The sequence below is a fragment of the Nipponia nippon genome, unplaced genomic scaffold (assembly GCF_047370975.1).
Source record: "Nipponia nippon isolate SJK-2023a ecotype South Korea unplaced genomic scaffold, ASM4737097v1 scaffold_11, whole genome shotgun sequence".
NCBI lineage: Eukaryota > Metazoa > Chordata > Aves > Pelecaniformes > Threskiornithidae > Nipponia > Nipponia nippon.
The window spans coordinates 5471830-5487920 of NW_028262302.1; the positions used below are offsets into that span (position 1 = coordinate 5471830).

Genomic DNA, 16091 nt, shown 5'->3' on the forward strand with positions numbered 1-16091 from the left:
CCCCCCTCCGGCGGGGCCCTCGCGGCTCGCAGCCAATCCGCCGCCAGCACGCCGGTCGCCCCCCCCCCCGCCCCCCGTGCCGGGCCATGGATTGGTCGCGAGCGCTGAGCCGCCCACCGACCGTCAGGGCCCGGATTGGCCGAGCGCCGCCCCGCGGCGACGCCTCCTGGCGGTGGCGGCGGGAGCGACACGTGGGGTCGGGGGCGTGGTTTGTTTTTCCTCTCCCTCTCGGGCTCGGCCGCGAGGGCGGCGTCACGTGCCGCGGCGGGGGGGTGTACCGCGGGCAGCGGCGGTGCGTCACGTGAGGCAGGCAAGATGGCGGCTCCCGCGGACGGTAAGGCGCGAGGGTGGGGCGGCGCCGCCGCTCCGCTCCCCGTCCCGCCGGCGGGGCCGGGCGGGGCCTCACCTCACCGCTCCTCACCCCTTCTCTGCTGCAGGCGCCGACCTGGAGGCCTCGCTGCTGAGCTTCGAGAAGCTGGACCGCGCCTCCCCGGACCTGTGGCCCGAGCAGCGTAAGTCCGGCGGGCCCGCCGCCGTCTGTCAGCCGGGGGGGGGGGGGCTCGCCCCGCCGCCGCCGCCGCCCGGCCCGGCCCGGCCCGGCCCGGCCCTGCCCTGCCCTGCCCTGCCCTTCCTCGGGCAGCTGCGCGGGCCGGGCCGGGGGGTGCTGCCGCCGGAGGCGCTCACCCCCCGCCGCCCTCCGTTTTCTCTTCGCAGTGCCCGGGGTTGCCGAGTTCGCCGCCTCCTTCAAAAGCGTGAGTGGTCGTCGCTTTGCCTTCGCGGTTCCCCCTCCCCGTGCGGTGTTGGACCTGCTGTTGCCTCTTGTCTTTGCTCTGTAAAGCATTTTTCAATTATAACTTCAGTATAGGCTAGCATAGTCCTTTCGGTTTTAATATCTCTTTTATATTTTTTTGTTATACCTTATGCAACTTGCCGTGAATGAGAATTACACCTTGGAAGAAATAAAAGGTTTTAAACTTTAGGAGATCCCGCTTTTCATACTGACTTTGGCTGGTGAGTGGTAGTGTGCTGCTTTTAGCTCTAAAAAGTCCAGGGAAAGCTAGAAAACAAGATTAAACATAAACATATCTCTACAGAGCACCTGGAACTCTCGTATTTTTACTGTCAGTGTAACTAGTTTTCAGTAAGAGATCAGAGTTCTCTGTATAATTCTAAAAATGAACTTGTCTGAGTATGAACTGGTATTTCTTTTTCAAAACAGCCTATTACAAGTTCTCCTCCCAAGTGGATGGCTGAATTAGAAAATGATGATATCGATATGTTAAAGGGTGAGTACAGACATTGTGGGTAGGAAGTAAAGTTGCCAAAGCAGATGGGAGTTCAGTACTTAAGAGGCTTAAAACACTTGTTCTTTAAATGTTCTGGAGGTGGCCCCGTGGCCTCAGATCTCTAGCCCTCACAGTTGCAGAATCTCCAGCTCAGGAGTCTCTTTATCTTGTTAATGATATACATTTTTCATTAATCCAGTTATCTCCAAGAGAACATCCAGATGTCAGTGGCAGGCTGATTTTTCAAAACAAGCATGCAAGAACTAGTTGAAGCGGTGTAACGTTACATATATTTCGGTTACCCTCCTTACTAATCTCTTACTGCATAAGTATAGTGGGTGTCTCCTGTATTTTGGTGGGCTTCAGCTGATCAGACTTGGTGAGCAGCTTAGACTTGGTGATTGACTTGTTCAGAGATGCTCTGTGTGTGTGTCTTCACTCGTAGATCCAAGATCTCTAATCAAACGGTAAGGCTGTATGAGCACGTTACGGAAGGGTTAGCTAGCATGTAGATTTGCTGCATGTTACAGCTGTTAGTTTGCAGTAAACATCCTTGAGCATGCTCTGCCTCTCATGTGAATTCCAGATAAACTGTTCCAAAGTGAAAGTGGGACGAAGTAACTTTGACTTGCTGCAAGAAATCTGCTTAAACGCACACTATTAATGTATAGTAAGCCCATTCCCTCGCATACTCTTTTGTAGCTTGTTCACGTAGCAGTGTGAACTTAGAAGAACTTGCAAAATGTAGGGCAAATTGCTCATTGCAATGGTGGCACATTACAGTATGAACCAGATCCGTGGCTGTTTTTTCCAGTAGAGAAAACTGGTCTTTTCTCAGTATGTTAAAATCAAGGGTGGCATCAGCTTGAATTTCAAACATACTCTGGTCACTGGAAATAGATGTTGTCAGAAGTATGACTTGAAAGTGCTCTGTGAAGTAGTAAACAGGTAAACTGTCGCTAGAGGGCTATAGGCAGTGTTCACATTCGCGCTTTTCTCTCTTCTTAGAGTTGGGGAGCCTCACTACAGCTAACCTGATGGAAAAAGTTCGTGGCCTGCAGAACCTGGCTTATCAGCTGGGACTGGATGAATGTAAGTGCTGTATGCAGATGCGACTGACTGCGTTGCAAATCTTCCCGCTGAAGTGTGAGCTCATGGTACATTTGTAGCTGGAAAAGTGTGCTGGCAGGTTTGGCAAGTGTCTGACAGTCCCAGTTAGTGACCTTCCAAAACAGGATGAGGGAGCGAGCTTACATCTCCAACTTACAGCCTACCTGCATGGGGGAAACAGCAGAAATAACAAGGGGCCATATGTCAATCTGGTGTTGTCTAGTGGCGCATAGACTCCTCTTCCTGACTTAACGTTGCCTTAGATAAATCAGGTCACTTTGCTTAATTTCCCACTCAGATACTAAAGCTGTTTCTCAGAATACTCGTGGCAGTACTTCTGTCAGACTTCATGCACTGCCTCCACAGTGAAACTTTCACTTGTGTATGGGATTCTCCTGTCACTTAGTGTTCATACAGTTTTCTGCTTCTGTAGCTGTTGGTTTTTTTTTTCTGCACTCAATTGTGGCAGGAGGTGATGTCATTGAGCACTAAAGTTGACCTTCATCCCACTTAAAAACTGATAAAAATTGGCTGTTTGTTTGAAGAAGGAGCTGCTTTCATCATTGCATTTAGGACTCTTGTTAACAGGTTGATCCAGCTTTGAGGATTTCAAGAGTGTTGTGTTTCTTTTGAATGCTACCTGTACATACTGACACATTTAGTTTTTTCTGCTTAATTTTGCTCTAGCATAGACCTTAGTTGCAGTTACTCTTGGGCTATGCAAAGCGCCAAAAATTTTAAAACTTACAGGTCTTTCACCTTCCTTTCAGTAGATACCAAAAGCAGTAATAGACCTTTAGAGTCTTCCTGACTGTAAACCTAGGATACTCTAATGCTTTCTTATTAACAGATCATTAAGGCTATTTTAACACGCTCCCTGCAAGTTTGTTTTACTTTCAGTGCTAACATCTGTTAAGACTGTGTAGAGCATTTAGTGAAGTAGAACTATGTAAAACTGAGTCAAACACAAAGATTGGCTGATGATTGGCTTTCTCACTTAAGTGGTAGGCTTAAATGTCAGCCAGCTTTGTCCAGCTAAATGGAGTTTAAGCAGAGCCTGAGTTACATTAAAGCTAACAAGGTGGTGGTTTCCGTAGCAATGTTTGTTGCATGCATTGCCATTTATTTTTACTGCGAACAAATAAATATAGAAAGAAGACAAAGTGAGCAAACAGTGAATTGTCTGAGGTCCAACAGTTATAACCTTTAGTCTGTAGTAACAGAAATCTTGACTTTTCAAGCTTTATGAAAGCTCTCCGTGTTTGTAACTTCTTGTCACTGAAGTCTGTTTTCCTTTAGGCTATAATACATTGCATGCTTTTTGTGTCATAATATACATTTAACTTAGGAAAATTTTCACAGAAAATTAGATGCAGAGTTTGAACAGAGCTTCTCAGGACAGGTTTTCCTAATACTGTCTTTAAGCTATTTTCTCTTACAGACTTAGGTAAGTGAGAGAATAAGAAGAAAAATCCAAAAGATCTGTTCATTAAAGTTAAGGGACTTGTGATTTTGGTCCAGAGGTATTGGATTTGATTATATCTTTGTGTACTGAAATTTACTAGCCCCCTTTTGACTTGACTGTTAATTGAAACTGGCTATGAAAGAGGATTAAAACTGATTAAAACTGCTGCTGACCAGTCTCCTCTAGATGGCAGCATGAGGCTTCCTGCAGAAGTCTTGCTGCTTTTTCCTAAAGCTGTACTGTTTCAGTCATGATTTGAACTTGTTCTTCCTAAGATTGTTTTTTGTGACATATTTCCTGTTCTGAAAGTGCGTTGTCTTTTTTTTTTTTACAGTATTTTCAAACGTTTTATCTGTATTGAGTGTGAGAAACAATTTGCTTCCTTGTGTTAGCAACTTACTTTTCCTTCCAACTCTCCTCTTCTACATCCCATCTCAAATCCTTTATATTTTCAAAGACTTCTGTTTTCATCCAACTTATTGATAAAATGCCGTGCAGGACCAGAGTGATTCCTGCAGCACTCCATGACGAATGTATCTATTGAGTGACTTTGTAGTTACGTTGTGAGGTCTGTTATTGAACCAGTTCACAGCACGCTTCATGTTAATTTTGCATTAGAATTCATTAGGCAAAGAGACGTGTGGGACTGGGTACCTTTTGAAAAGTTTATTCATTGAGGTACTATTGCAACACTAAAATTGAAATCTGAGCAATTGATTTGACATGATGTAGTTTGATAAATTAATAATTACTGAATTACATGCCTTGTTTCTTAAATTCATATGAACTGTCTTACTATTTTGTCTATATAAGCGGGCTTTCTTGACAAATTTGGAACAAATGCATTGAATGCTTTGTCCATCTTCGCTGCTTTCATCTAGGAACAGTTGAATACTATTACTTGGATTCCACATTTTTACCATATATAATTCCTGCTGTCCCTAACTTTTTGGCCATGGATTTCTCAGTTCCTCTTTTGGTTGCTTGCTTCTCACAGATTTCTGTTCTTTACAAATAACTTTCTCCCCTCTTTTTCTCATAAGGTTACCTTTACTTTCTGTAACCCTGGCTATTTTTTTGAATGCCCCATGGCTTCTGTGAATCAAATTAAATTGTTAACATGTAACTTACACTTTCTTTCCAGCTTGGTGACATCTGCTTTGATTTACAGTTGTCCTCCACTTTTAAAAGTAGGCAGTTTTACAGTCTCTGCTATTTCACTGGTGCGCACTTTAAGCTGCATATTCTTATGTGATTTAAATGATTATATCTTAATTAGTGCCAGAGTTCTGTGAAAGTTTTTCTTTATCAGATGAAACTGAATAGGCTTGCCCTGCTTGGATTGTAACAGTAAGTTCAAGAAAGAGTCGACTAGAAACTTCAGGGTTGACTTTTACTGTTAGAGGTCTGAGATACAGTGCATGTCGTTCAGGCTGGAATAATGCTAACAGAGCTTCCTCCGGTATCTTATACAGGCATCTGAGGAGTTGGGCTTCTTGCCCTCTGTTACGATTTCTGTGCCATATAGCACGTACCTGTTCAGACTGCAGTAGCTTTATCTGATAACACATCAGTCTCTGAGCGTGTGGGATGATAATGTCAAAGGAGACCTTTGACAACTGAAATAGTTAATGCTATTTTTGATAATGCCAGCTCCCTCCTCCTCGTCTGGGGGTTCAGTTACTTCTTTCTGAATAAGGTAACTGTTGATCTGTCCAGCCGTGTGTCTGATTCCTCTAGCTTCGGTAGTACCTAATACATTTAGTTCCTACTCAGACAAGATAAGTTGCTTGGTTTTGGTGTTGTTTTACTTTTGTAGTTTAAAAAGACTTCTGTTTGGCAGATATTTTGCAACTTTGTACCTTTTTTAACCAAATGGATAAATGAGCACCTTGCTTTTTTAAAGACATATTTCTGACTGCTGGCTGCACGATTTCCTGTACTTTCATTTTCCTTTTACTAAGATGCAGGCCATTAAACTGCCAGTAAAAGATGGGCTCTCTTCCATAAATCAGAATTTCTTATTTGCACCATTTAATTTGCTGGTGACTTACACTGAAGATCTTTCTTGTGGATCAGAAAGGATCTCCGAGGTGATCATGGGGAATCCCTTCTTCAGCTCTCCTCCTAGCATGCTAGTAGGTGGATTCTTGCTCACTTATGTCTGTTTGTTGCAGAATATTCTTCCCTGCCTTAGCACAGAATTCACCTAAAGGATAGCCTTCCTTGAATGAAGCAAGATTTTTGTAGCATGAACCAATGATTTTTTGTTTGTTTTTTTTTTATTTTTACTCTCCTCTTAAAGGATAGGCTATCCTTAGGTCTCTTGTTTGTGCATTTATTCTTTGCTACAAGGTGGTTCTGGAGTTCTCCAGCAGCTTCCAGGCTCAGGATGTGGTATCAATAATAATAAAATCTTTTAAAAATAAATTATTTCTTAATGCCTCTTCTGAGGTCTCAGCTTGTGTTTCCTTGCCTTCTTTTTCAGCTATGTAAAATTCTACCTCATCCTCTTGCTTGTTACTGCTTTTTTCTTTTTGCTTCAGTTCTCTCATTAGAGCTTCTATTTTCCTTCTGTTAATTTTATTGGTTAGAATACATTTAAACCATTTTTAGTGTTAAAAATCCTGCTTTGTGTGGATTTTGCTGTTCCTGTTAATGTGGGTATTGCAAGGTTGGGAGGAGGAACAGGGCTCAATGAACACACCTACTTTTAGTTGTTCATGTAGTCAGGGTGACTTTGGGAGGCACAGTATCGCTGCTGAATGTGAGCTGCAGCCAGCAAGTCTCATCTCTGCTGTTGGCAGAACCCTGGGGGGAAAAAAAAAGGATATTGCCTTGTTATGGGCTTTTTTTTGCGCTGTGTGTCCCTCCAGCTTTGCTTGGAGCAGGGTAGTGGGCACCACAGAATGAGGAGACCCCAGCTGCTGTGGCGAGCAAGAGGGAGGTCGTTCTTATCTGGGAACCCAGTCACAGATCCTCACTCAATGTTTGTGGCCCACAAAGCAGCAAGTTTCAAAACAGTTTGTGTAAGTAACTGCAAATTTAGATACCTAGCTCTGTTTTTCCTCTGTATGACCCACTACAGCTTTCAGAGCAACTGAGTCAAAGTTGACTTTAGAAGATTTTTAAAATCTTGGTTTCATGCCTTGTCATCTGTTTGAATATATATATATATAGAGGTCTATCTGAGAACTACATACACAGAGAAAAATGTTTTTCTTAAAAAAAAAAAATCTTTTGAAAAAAGTAAAATAAAATTATTTTTTTCCAAACTTTGGAACAAACTTGTGTGTAAAAGTAACAGGTAGGATGGGGAAGCAGGAAAAGCACCATGTCACTGAAGGACTGTGGTTGTCCAGGGACTTTCTGAAGGCCCTGCTATTGCTTCCCTGGGAATCTCTGGTATTTTTCAGGTAACACCTGCTATACTGCTTCAGAAGTCCTAAAATGTGTGTGTGTATATATATACCTGGTATCACAGCCATGTTTATAAGATCTCACTGATGCCAGAGAGATTATCGGGTTGCTATGCTATCACAGTGTGGCTTCGGTGATATCGCTAGTGCAAGACTTTCTGAAAAGCCTATTGTTTTTAAGCCCCGACGTGTTTGTGGAGGTAATGGTGCTTTTGTGCAGTATCTGCCTTAAATATTAGAAAATGTGGGATAACTGACCCCACAGATATAAATACCATTTGTAATTTCCCTGTCAGTGATTTTTGCTAATCTGCTCTCTTACGTTAGATTAAATTTTTATTTGGAGTTCAAGCTGTTTTGTGCTTTTCCTTCTGTAAAATTAGGAATGTAAGAATGACTATATTATCCAGTGTCAAATCCTCACACTCTTTAAATGAGACAGTTACTGCACATGCTCAACCAAGTCTTCCTATTTATAGTCCCCCATGGTTTTATGTGCTCTGGCTTTCACTGGACTCTAGCAACTTTGCTCCTATTTTCTTTATAACACTGATTTTTTTTTTTTTTTCCCCGTATATGTTCAAGCAAATTAAATACCAAGGGTACAGTGGAAGAGCTATTTGATGTTAGCTGTCAAGGGCCCAAGAATTAGACCTGGATGACCTGGGAAATGTCAGGTGAACAGCAAAAAGTTGTCCATCTTGTAGCACCACAGACTGATAAAGGAAAAGTCAGCCAGGGTTTAGTCAGTCAGTGATAAGTTTTCCTTAATATGAAGAATAAGTAAATGACTAGGAGTTTTTAGCCTGGAGAGTGACAACTGGTGCAGTATGTGAAAAAAGATCTGCAAAACTGATTAATGCAGAGAAAGTGTAAATAGGGAATGACACTTCACTGTTTCTCATAATACAGGAGCCAGAGAGAATAAAATAGCGTGTCAGGACAGACATGAGGAGATACTTGCGCTGTGCATTAAAGTCGGAACTCATCGCTGCCGGAGGTTGTGGGCACGGAGTTTATCTCGCTTAATAAATGAGACAAATTATTGGAAGATAAATCCATCGAGGGTGTCTGACCACAGGGAAGTCACCAGTGGCTTGGGAATCTTGGAGATGCAGAAAGCTGGAGGAGATTATTAGGCAGGTACAGCTGTGTGCTTCCCTGCTCTTACACTCTTCTATAGGTGTTTGCCATCGGTACGTCAGGGTGGTGGGTGGAAGCACCTTTTGTTTGACAGTGTTTGGGTTTTTTGTTTATTTATTTATTTTAGGAATAGGCTAGACTGCATGGTAGTTAAGCAACCACTACCAGAAATCACTAAGGTGTCCCTGTAATGGAGAGACCCTTCCAGAGACAGCAAGAGATGGATGGGCACGTGAATGAGGAACAGCTACCTTGCTACCAAGTTAAGCTGTCCTTGGTTGTGAATTGTAGTCCTCTGCAGCCTCAGCAGCCTCTGAAATTTCTTGAAAATCATAAAGGAGTCCTTCTGAACTCCAAGCTATTTACAGATAGCCACTCTTTCTCAGATTGGTAGTCTTCGGTTTTTCATTTCTCCGAGATAAATGCTGTCTATCGTGATCTCTTGCCTGCAAGTTCAGCTTTTTTGTCGGTTTGGAGGGGTAAAGCAGTTCCATCTTTCTCCTTCAGCAGGATTTAACTGTAGCATGTTTTGAAACAGATATACTTAGTTCCTCTTGTGATCCTTGGAGGTTACTTTTGACATGGATAATTTCAAAGATAGGGTAGTCCTTCCCTACATGGTTGAATGTGAATTCACCCACTGAGTTGTTTTTTGTTTTGTTTTTGGTTGTTTTTTTTTTTCTCCTTTTTTATGCTGATTGTAGGTAGGATATGTTTAAATCAGGAGCTCCATCTTTGGTGGACTGAACTTGTATTATCTAAACTAAAAAACAGGGCATGACACTTAGGTATTGAACTTTGTGTAAGTTGCTGAATTAGAATCAAAGTAAGGAAAGGAGGGGAGACAATGTATCCTCTTACTGAAACATCTCTTTCCTCTTCTGTAATGGATTGTCTTTTCTAGGAGTGTCTACATGTAGTACCAATATGCAGCCTTTAGGCTCCATGCAAAACACCTGGCCTTCATACCCAAACAGGCTTATAGCAATGATGTAATTGATCAGATAAAAGTATTTCCTGACTGTAACCACTTTTTCCCCGAGTCAATCAACACAGAGGCTTTTTAAGCTCAGAGGCCTTACTTTACATTTGTGAACATGCCCCCACTTCCTGCAGTACAGTTGCCTAGTGCCTTTTCCAGTTGCCTAGTGCCTTTTCCAGTTGCCTAGTGCCTTTTCCAGTCTGTATGTATGCTTTTTTGCAACAAATGTTTCAGATTCTTACCTTGGTAGGAAATCAACATATCAACAGGTATGTGTAAGTAAAGAGTGTTTGAATATTCAGGGTGTCAGTGGGGTGTCTATCTCATGGCACCTTCTGAAATCTCTTGTTCGTCCATTTTAGTAAAAGCTGTATGTCCACTCTCTGCAGTCTAGGAAGTTGCATGAAAAAGTGAACTGGATTCTTATGGTTTCTTGTTAGCCAAAATGAGGTTTTGGAATCTATGTAAAAGAGCAGACTCTTTCCTGAACATGAACTCTTTCCTTATTTCCTTGGAGAAATAGACTCCTTAAAGTGTTTTGGTGGAGCTGGAGAACAGAACTGACTTTTGGAGAAGGAAGAAGGAAATAAAGTGAAAGAGGATCACGTGATGTGGATCCAAATCTAGATCCCACAGCAGGAGTCTCGGTGCCAGTTACTAGAAAGATAGAGCAGCGTTCTTAACATCTTGACTGCTGACAAAAGAGTAAGGAGGATGCTCCCCTTTTCTTTGTTAAAAGCTGGCACCTCTAGAAGTATAGTGGTTCTAGCGCTAGTGTGTCTGTATTAGTCTGAAACAAGAAGGAAGAAAATATACTTTGGAATTGCCTACGTTCTAAATATGTTGGGCTCGGAAGAGAACGTTGTAGGCCAAGTCTAGTGCTCATTATGTGCTTAAACTTAAAATGCACAGTTTATTTGCTCTTGCAAGGTGAGCTGCCGTGCATAGGGGGAAGCAGTTTGAGGTGCATGTACTTCGGTTATTTCTGCTCTGCTTAGAATTTTCTTTGTAGAAAATGTTTTTTTTTTCTTGGTTAGTTTCTACATTCCCTGCCTTGCTGAATGAATCTTCATCGTGTTTCAGTTTTGCCTGAAAGCATATTTCTCCCTTATTTTGTTATTTAGTACTGTGTTTGGCAAGGACTTTATGTGAAATAGTATACTTCATGTGCTTCAAAGCTTGAAGGCAGAGTTTTATAGCTGGACAACAAAATTATGCTCTTTGGACACTGGATTTCTGTAGTATGCAGTTAGCTTAAGGATTTACTTAGCAGAGTTAGTAGACTTCTCAGAAAATGTCTCACGTTTTGTATGGTTCATTTGTGGATTAGGAGATGATCACAGAGTTTTTCAGGACCTACACAATCAATTGAAATGGTTGTTCTTGTTTTCCTTAGTAGGAAAAAATACGGAGGCTGTTTTCAGTTTACATTCATAGTAATCCTTGGTCCTTATTTGACTGTTTCAGAGAGGCAAAAAGAACGCTTACTTTGTCCATTAAGGTGTTTATATGGCCCTGTCACCATGATGTCCAAGTTGCTATGATTTCCATGTGAAACCTTGGCCTTGCTCCCAATTCTCTTTATACCCTCCTCCCACGCTGTAGATCTGCTTCTTCATTTTAATGCACAGCGCTATGGTAAGAGATACTCTGCATCTGCAGAGGGACGAGGAAATCAGCTTTCCTTATACTGCTCACTGGGTGGCTTATTTACAGGCAGGATTCTTCCAGGACAGCTCCTGTTGGAAGAGTGAGACATCAGAATGCTGGCTTGAAATTGCCATTCATACGTGATCTGTGAATTGGCTAATTTTGACATGTAGGTAGTTAAGAAATGATTACAGTCAGAGGAGTCATGACCTCAACTTTTCATCATCTCCATTGGCTTGTGCCCCAGTTTGGAAGTGAAGAAGGTATAGGAAGTTTTAATTGTACCTGTATGATTTATCCTCAGTCAGCTCTTTAATTTCTTCTGGCTGTCTGAGGTTTCCGACACGCTGTAAATTTCTCCAACTTTTTCATTATCTGCAATTTCTTTATGACTCATGAATCGGAGTGGAGAGAGAGTGTGGATTTACAGCAGAGATAAACATGTCCATAAAGTCTGTATCTGTGTCAGTAATTGTACTGCTGTCAGTGACTGTCCTGTTTTACAGGTCTCTCTTGGGAGAGGAACACACTTTGCTACCAGTGTCAGAGAAGTGTTCGCTTTGATTTGCATTAACTTGCCAGGAGATTAGGTTGCAATGGTGAGGATGGAAATTGAGTCTGGACCTTGGCTGCTATTGTTTTTTTTTTTAAATAAGTGGGTGTGTGGTTGAGTTGCCCTCTATGTGCAGAAAAAAAAAGCAGGACCAGACTGTTTTTAAATACAAAATCAGGGACATACAGTCTACTGATGATATCAAACGTGATACTACCCATATGCATAAATCGTGCATTCTTACCATAAAACAAATGCTGTATCTAGGTAACTGTCATATATGGAAAAAATATTGCATGGATCCTTAGGGTGTTCTCTGCTGGTGAAGTAGAATAAATATTTCTCTAAGCTTCAAGAAATTTCTGCATCTTCGCCTTCTTCCCCCTCCCTTACTCTGAGGGGAAAGTGCTATTGTGGATTTCGATGGCGAGTACTAATACAGCATCCTAGTCTCCAGGCATTGATGACTCTGCTTGCTGCAGAAGGAGGTGTATACTGTTGGAGTTTGAGAAAAGGGGAAAAAATCTCTAGAATTCTCCTAAATATGTCAAAAGTTCAAACTTCTGCAATTTCTCTTTGCTTTTATTTTCTGTTTGATGCCTGTTGTTGATATTTGTGTACGTGGAATCTCCTTTTGTTAGATTATATAGTTTGGGGTGGATTTTTTTTTTGTATGTGACTTACTAATTTTTTGTTACAGTAAGAAGGTAATTTTTTTCTCACAGAATTATTTGTAAATATTCAAATTTCCAACCCCAAATTTCCATTATGTCAAGTATGCACCGAGACCCCCAAATGCAACTGATTGAATTTTTCTAAGTCTGCTGGATACCTTTTACAGAAAGGAGGTTATCATAAACAATATAAAGCCTGTGATTGCGTAGATAGCTTTTGAATCATAGAATGTCCTGAGTTGGAAGGGACCCACAAGGATCATTGAGTCCAACTCCTGTCCCTGCATAGGACAACCCCAAAATTCACACCATGTGTCTGAGGGCGTTGTCCAAATGCTTCTTAAATGTTGTCAGGCTTGGCACCATGACTACCTCCTGGGGGAGCCTGTTCCAGTGCTCCACCACCCTCTGGGTGAAGAACCTTTTCCTAATGTCCAGCCTAAACCTCCCCTGACATATCTTCCTGCCGTTCCCTTGGGTCCTATCGTTGGTTGTCAGGGAGAAGAGGTCACCCTCCTCTTCCCCTTGTGAGGAAACTGTAGACAGTGATAAGGTCTTCCCTCAGTCTCCTCTTCTCCAGGCTGAACAGACCAAGTGACTTCAGCTGCTCCTCATACAGCTTCCCCTCTAAACCCGCCACCATCTTTGTGGCTCCCCTCTGGGCACACTCTAGTAGCTTCGTATCCTTTTTGCACTGTGGCGCCCAAAACTGCTCACAGTGCTCAAGATGAGGCCGCACCAATGCAGAGTAGAGTGTGACAATCCCCTCCCTCGACCGGCTAGCAATACAGTGCTTGATGCACCCCAGGACATGGTTGGCCTTCGGGGCTGCCAGGGCACACTGTTGGCTCATGTTCAACTTGCCATCGACCAGAACCCCCAGATCCCTCTCTGCGGGGCTGCTCTCCAGCCTCTCGTTCCCCAGTCTGTACGTACATCCAGGGTTGCCATGTCCCAGGTGCAAAATCCAGCACTTGCCCTTGTTAAACTTCATACGGTTGGTGATTCCCCAGCTCTCTAATTTGTCCAGATCTCTCTGCAGGGTCTCTCTGCCCTTGAGAGTGTCAATGGCTCCTCCCAATTTTGTGTCATCAGCAAACTTTGATAACAAACCTTCAAGTCCTGCATCCAAGTCCTTTATGAAGATATTGAAGAGCACTGGCCTTAAGATGGATCCCTGCGGAACCCGGCTGGTGACTGATTGCCAGCCCGACGTAACCCCATGCACTGTAACCCTTTGAGCCCGACCTGTCAGCCAATTGCTCACCCATTGCATTATGTGTTTATGCAGCTGGATGTGCATAGATATAGGAGTGTTAGAAATGCTAAGACGACATCTGCCATTGCATGGTTGGTAATTCTGGAGCCTGATGTTGGAAATACAGAGGGGAGCTTTTTGGGTGTTAGACAGTGTCCGCCTAGCTCTGGTAACTGAGTTTCCAAAGTTATGTATAAGGACCACGTGCTGAGTGGCCCAATAGCTGGCAGATAACTGTGCTCTTAAAGCTGCTGTTGATCTTAATGAGTGATGCTCAATGCAACAGCAACATTTTCTAAATAAAAGCTGAGTTACTATGAGATGCTTTTTACCTGATCTTTATTGAAATGTCTGTCCTTTTTCCTTTTCTCTCATCCTCCTCCTTATCTACATCCTCATACCTAGCTTGTGGATCTGATTTTGTTAAAACAAAGGTCACCTCTGAAAGGTACTTGAACCAGGACGCATTACGTGCTTTATTAAAACAAAACCCCCCCAAAAAAACCCAAAACCCACAAAAACCCCACACAAAACATTTGTGTTATACCCTGGTATTCCTTTCTAAAAATGTCTCTTCTGAAAGTCCCCTTTGGCTCTCATAGTTTGTGTGATAGTAGTAAGAAATGCTGCAATAGTTTGATCCTTTCTGGAAAAGAGTTGTTGAGTTTATGTTGATAGAGTGAAGGTGCTTACTGTGATTAAGAGAAGTGAGCCTTTTCAGTGTTAGTGGGGAAGAAGAGGAAGAGATCTGATTAATCTGGAGACTAACTGACCAAACGGCTTTGAAGACTGTGAAACCATTCATCTGATGCATCACCATTAGCTTCTGCAGGATTTTTGGTGTGCTACTCAAAGCAGTAATTTGTGCTTTGTGAGGACATCTGGAATATTAGGAAGCAGTGGAATACATTGTGCAGCCACCAGGGTGGTTGTGCAGTCTCTGTTGTAGGAGGCTTTCCAGACCTGACTGAATAAAGCTTTAAGCAATGTGATCTGACCCCATAATTGACCCTACTTTGAGCAGGAGACCTCCTGAGCCCTTGTAACCCAGATCATCCAGTGATTTGATGATTCAGTGATCTAAGATCCTTTCTAGAAGTAAGTTAATTCAAAGCCTGCATTCCCCGATCTCAGCTGAACACCGCACCAAACACTTGGTTCAGCTTATGACTTTTGAGCAGGAGATCTCGGGTGCAACTCCGTGGTCTGCCTCCCTGTGAGCAGTCTGATTAGGAGCAAGAAACCTAAGGATTCTTGTATCGCAGTGATGGCTTTCATGCTTTTGGGGGATGGTGAATGGACTTCGAAACACTTCCATTCACAGAGCTGATTATGAGTCTATGCAACTTGGACTGGGAAACCTGTTTTTCTGTGTAGGGAGATAACAGTCCATTCAGTATCATTCTTTAAGCAGAGGAAGAGAATGGTCCTCAACATACACAGAGGTTCTTGTGTGTCTTGGCTCAAATGAACAGTGAAACCACCATCATCTGTCTAGACAAGCAAGGGGTCAATGGGGCTTGACTGAAGAGCTTTTAGCCACAGAAGTAAAGGAATGGGCTGTCACATTAAAGCATTTCTACCTGCCACATGCTTGGCACAGAAAGAAACATGACTACAAACAAAATGTTCTTACATTACACTGTCAGAAGCCTATTTTTTGCTACTCTCATTCTGACAGGATAACTTGTAGACTACTGTCAGTGGAGGAATTGAGGATGGGGAAGAGTTTGATCAAGCATAAGGTTATGTGCATTTTTGCATTACCGTTTAAAACCACAAAAATGCCAAACAAATCTCAGGAGATGTTCTGGCAGGGACTCTCAAACCTTTGCAACTGGTCTGTATTTATTATTTAAAATTCTTTTGCCATCTATACCTTTATCCAATTAAAACTTTTCTACTTCTTCTGCGTTAATAGAACATTTCCTCTGCATTTACAAATATTGGAAATATTATCCCTGTATCACATCTGTCTGAAATGTTTTCCTGTAAATTTTGGCTTCTGGCAGGAGCGAAGAGAGAATTTTCTTCCCAGTATGGGTAGCTGGACCTATTTGCAGAGCAGCAGCTGATCCCAGTGAAAAATCACACTAGAGTGTGACTTTGGAGACCTTGGTTCCGTTTCTGGCACTACCACTGTTCTGCTTGGTTGATTTATTTGCCTTTTCATGTGTCCCTGTTTCCCCAATTGTAAGGTGGAATTCATGTTAATGTTCTCCTGCAAGATACTGGAAAAATCACAGATTTAAAATAAAGACATATAGAGCCTTTATCATTAAGTATCTGTGGTGGGTTGACCCAGACTGGACACCAGGTGTCCACCAAAGCTGCTCTATCACTCCCCTCCTCAGCTGGACAGGGGAGAGAAAATACAATAAAAGGCTTGTGAGTTAAGGACAGGGAGATCACTCAGCAGTTACTGTCATGGGCAAACCAGACTCAACTCAGGGAAATTAATTTAATTTATTGCCAATTTGAAGTCAGAGTAAGGTAATGAGAAATAAAACCCAAATCTTAGAACACCTTCCCCCGACCCCTGTCTTCTTCC

General features: G+C 42.5%; 1 protein-coding gene across 20 annotated transcripts in view; it reads left to right on the forward strand.

The window, feature by feature from the left end:
• Positions 1-179: 179 nt before the first annotated feature.
• LIN52 (lin-52 DREAM MuvB core complex component) overlaps positions 180-16091 on the forward strand; it is a 68977-nt gene continuing 53065 nt past the window's right edge. For 6 of the 20 annotated variants that reach the window (XR_015702240.1, XM_087747281.1, XM_087747282.1 and 3 more), the window contains exons 1-5: positions 185-334; positions 438-512; positions 715-752; positions 1220-1286; positions 2295-2378. Coding sequence is in view for 17 of the 20 variants with exons in the window: in XM_087747281.1 (XP_087603407.1) it covers positions 316-334; positions 438-512; positions 715-752; positions 1220-1286; positions 2295-2378 (283 nt within the window). In the remaining 3 variants the exon portion in view is untranslated. Of the gene's footprint in view, positions 335-437; positions 513-714; positions 753-1219; positions 1287-2294; positions 2444-13312; positions 13847-15552; positions 15814-16091 lie in introns of those variants that run through there. The other 14 variants (XR_015702239.1, XM_087747279.1, XM_087747278.1 and 11 more) reach the window with 10 other exon arrangements.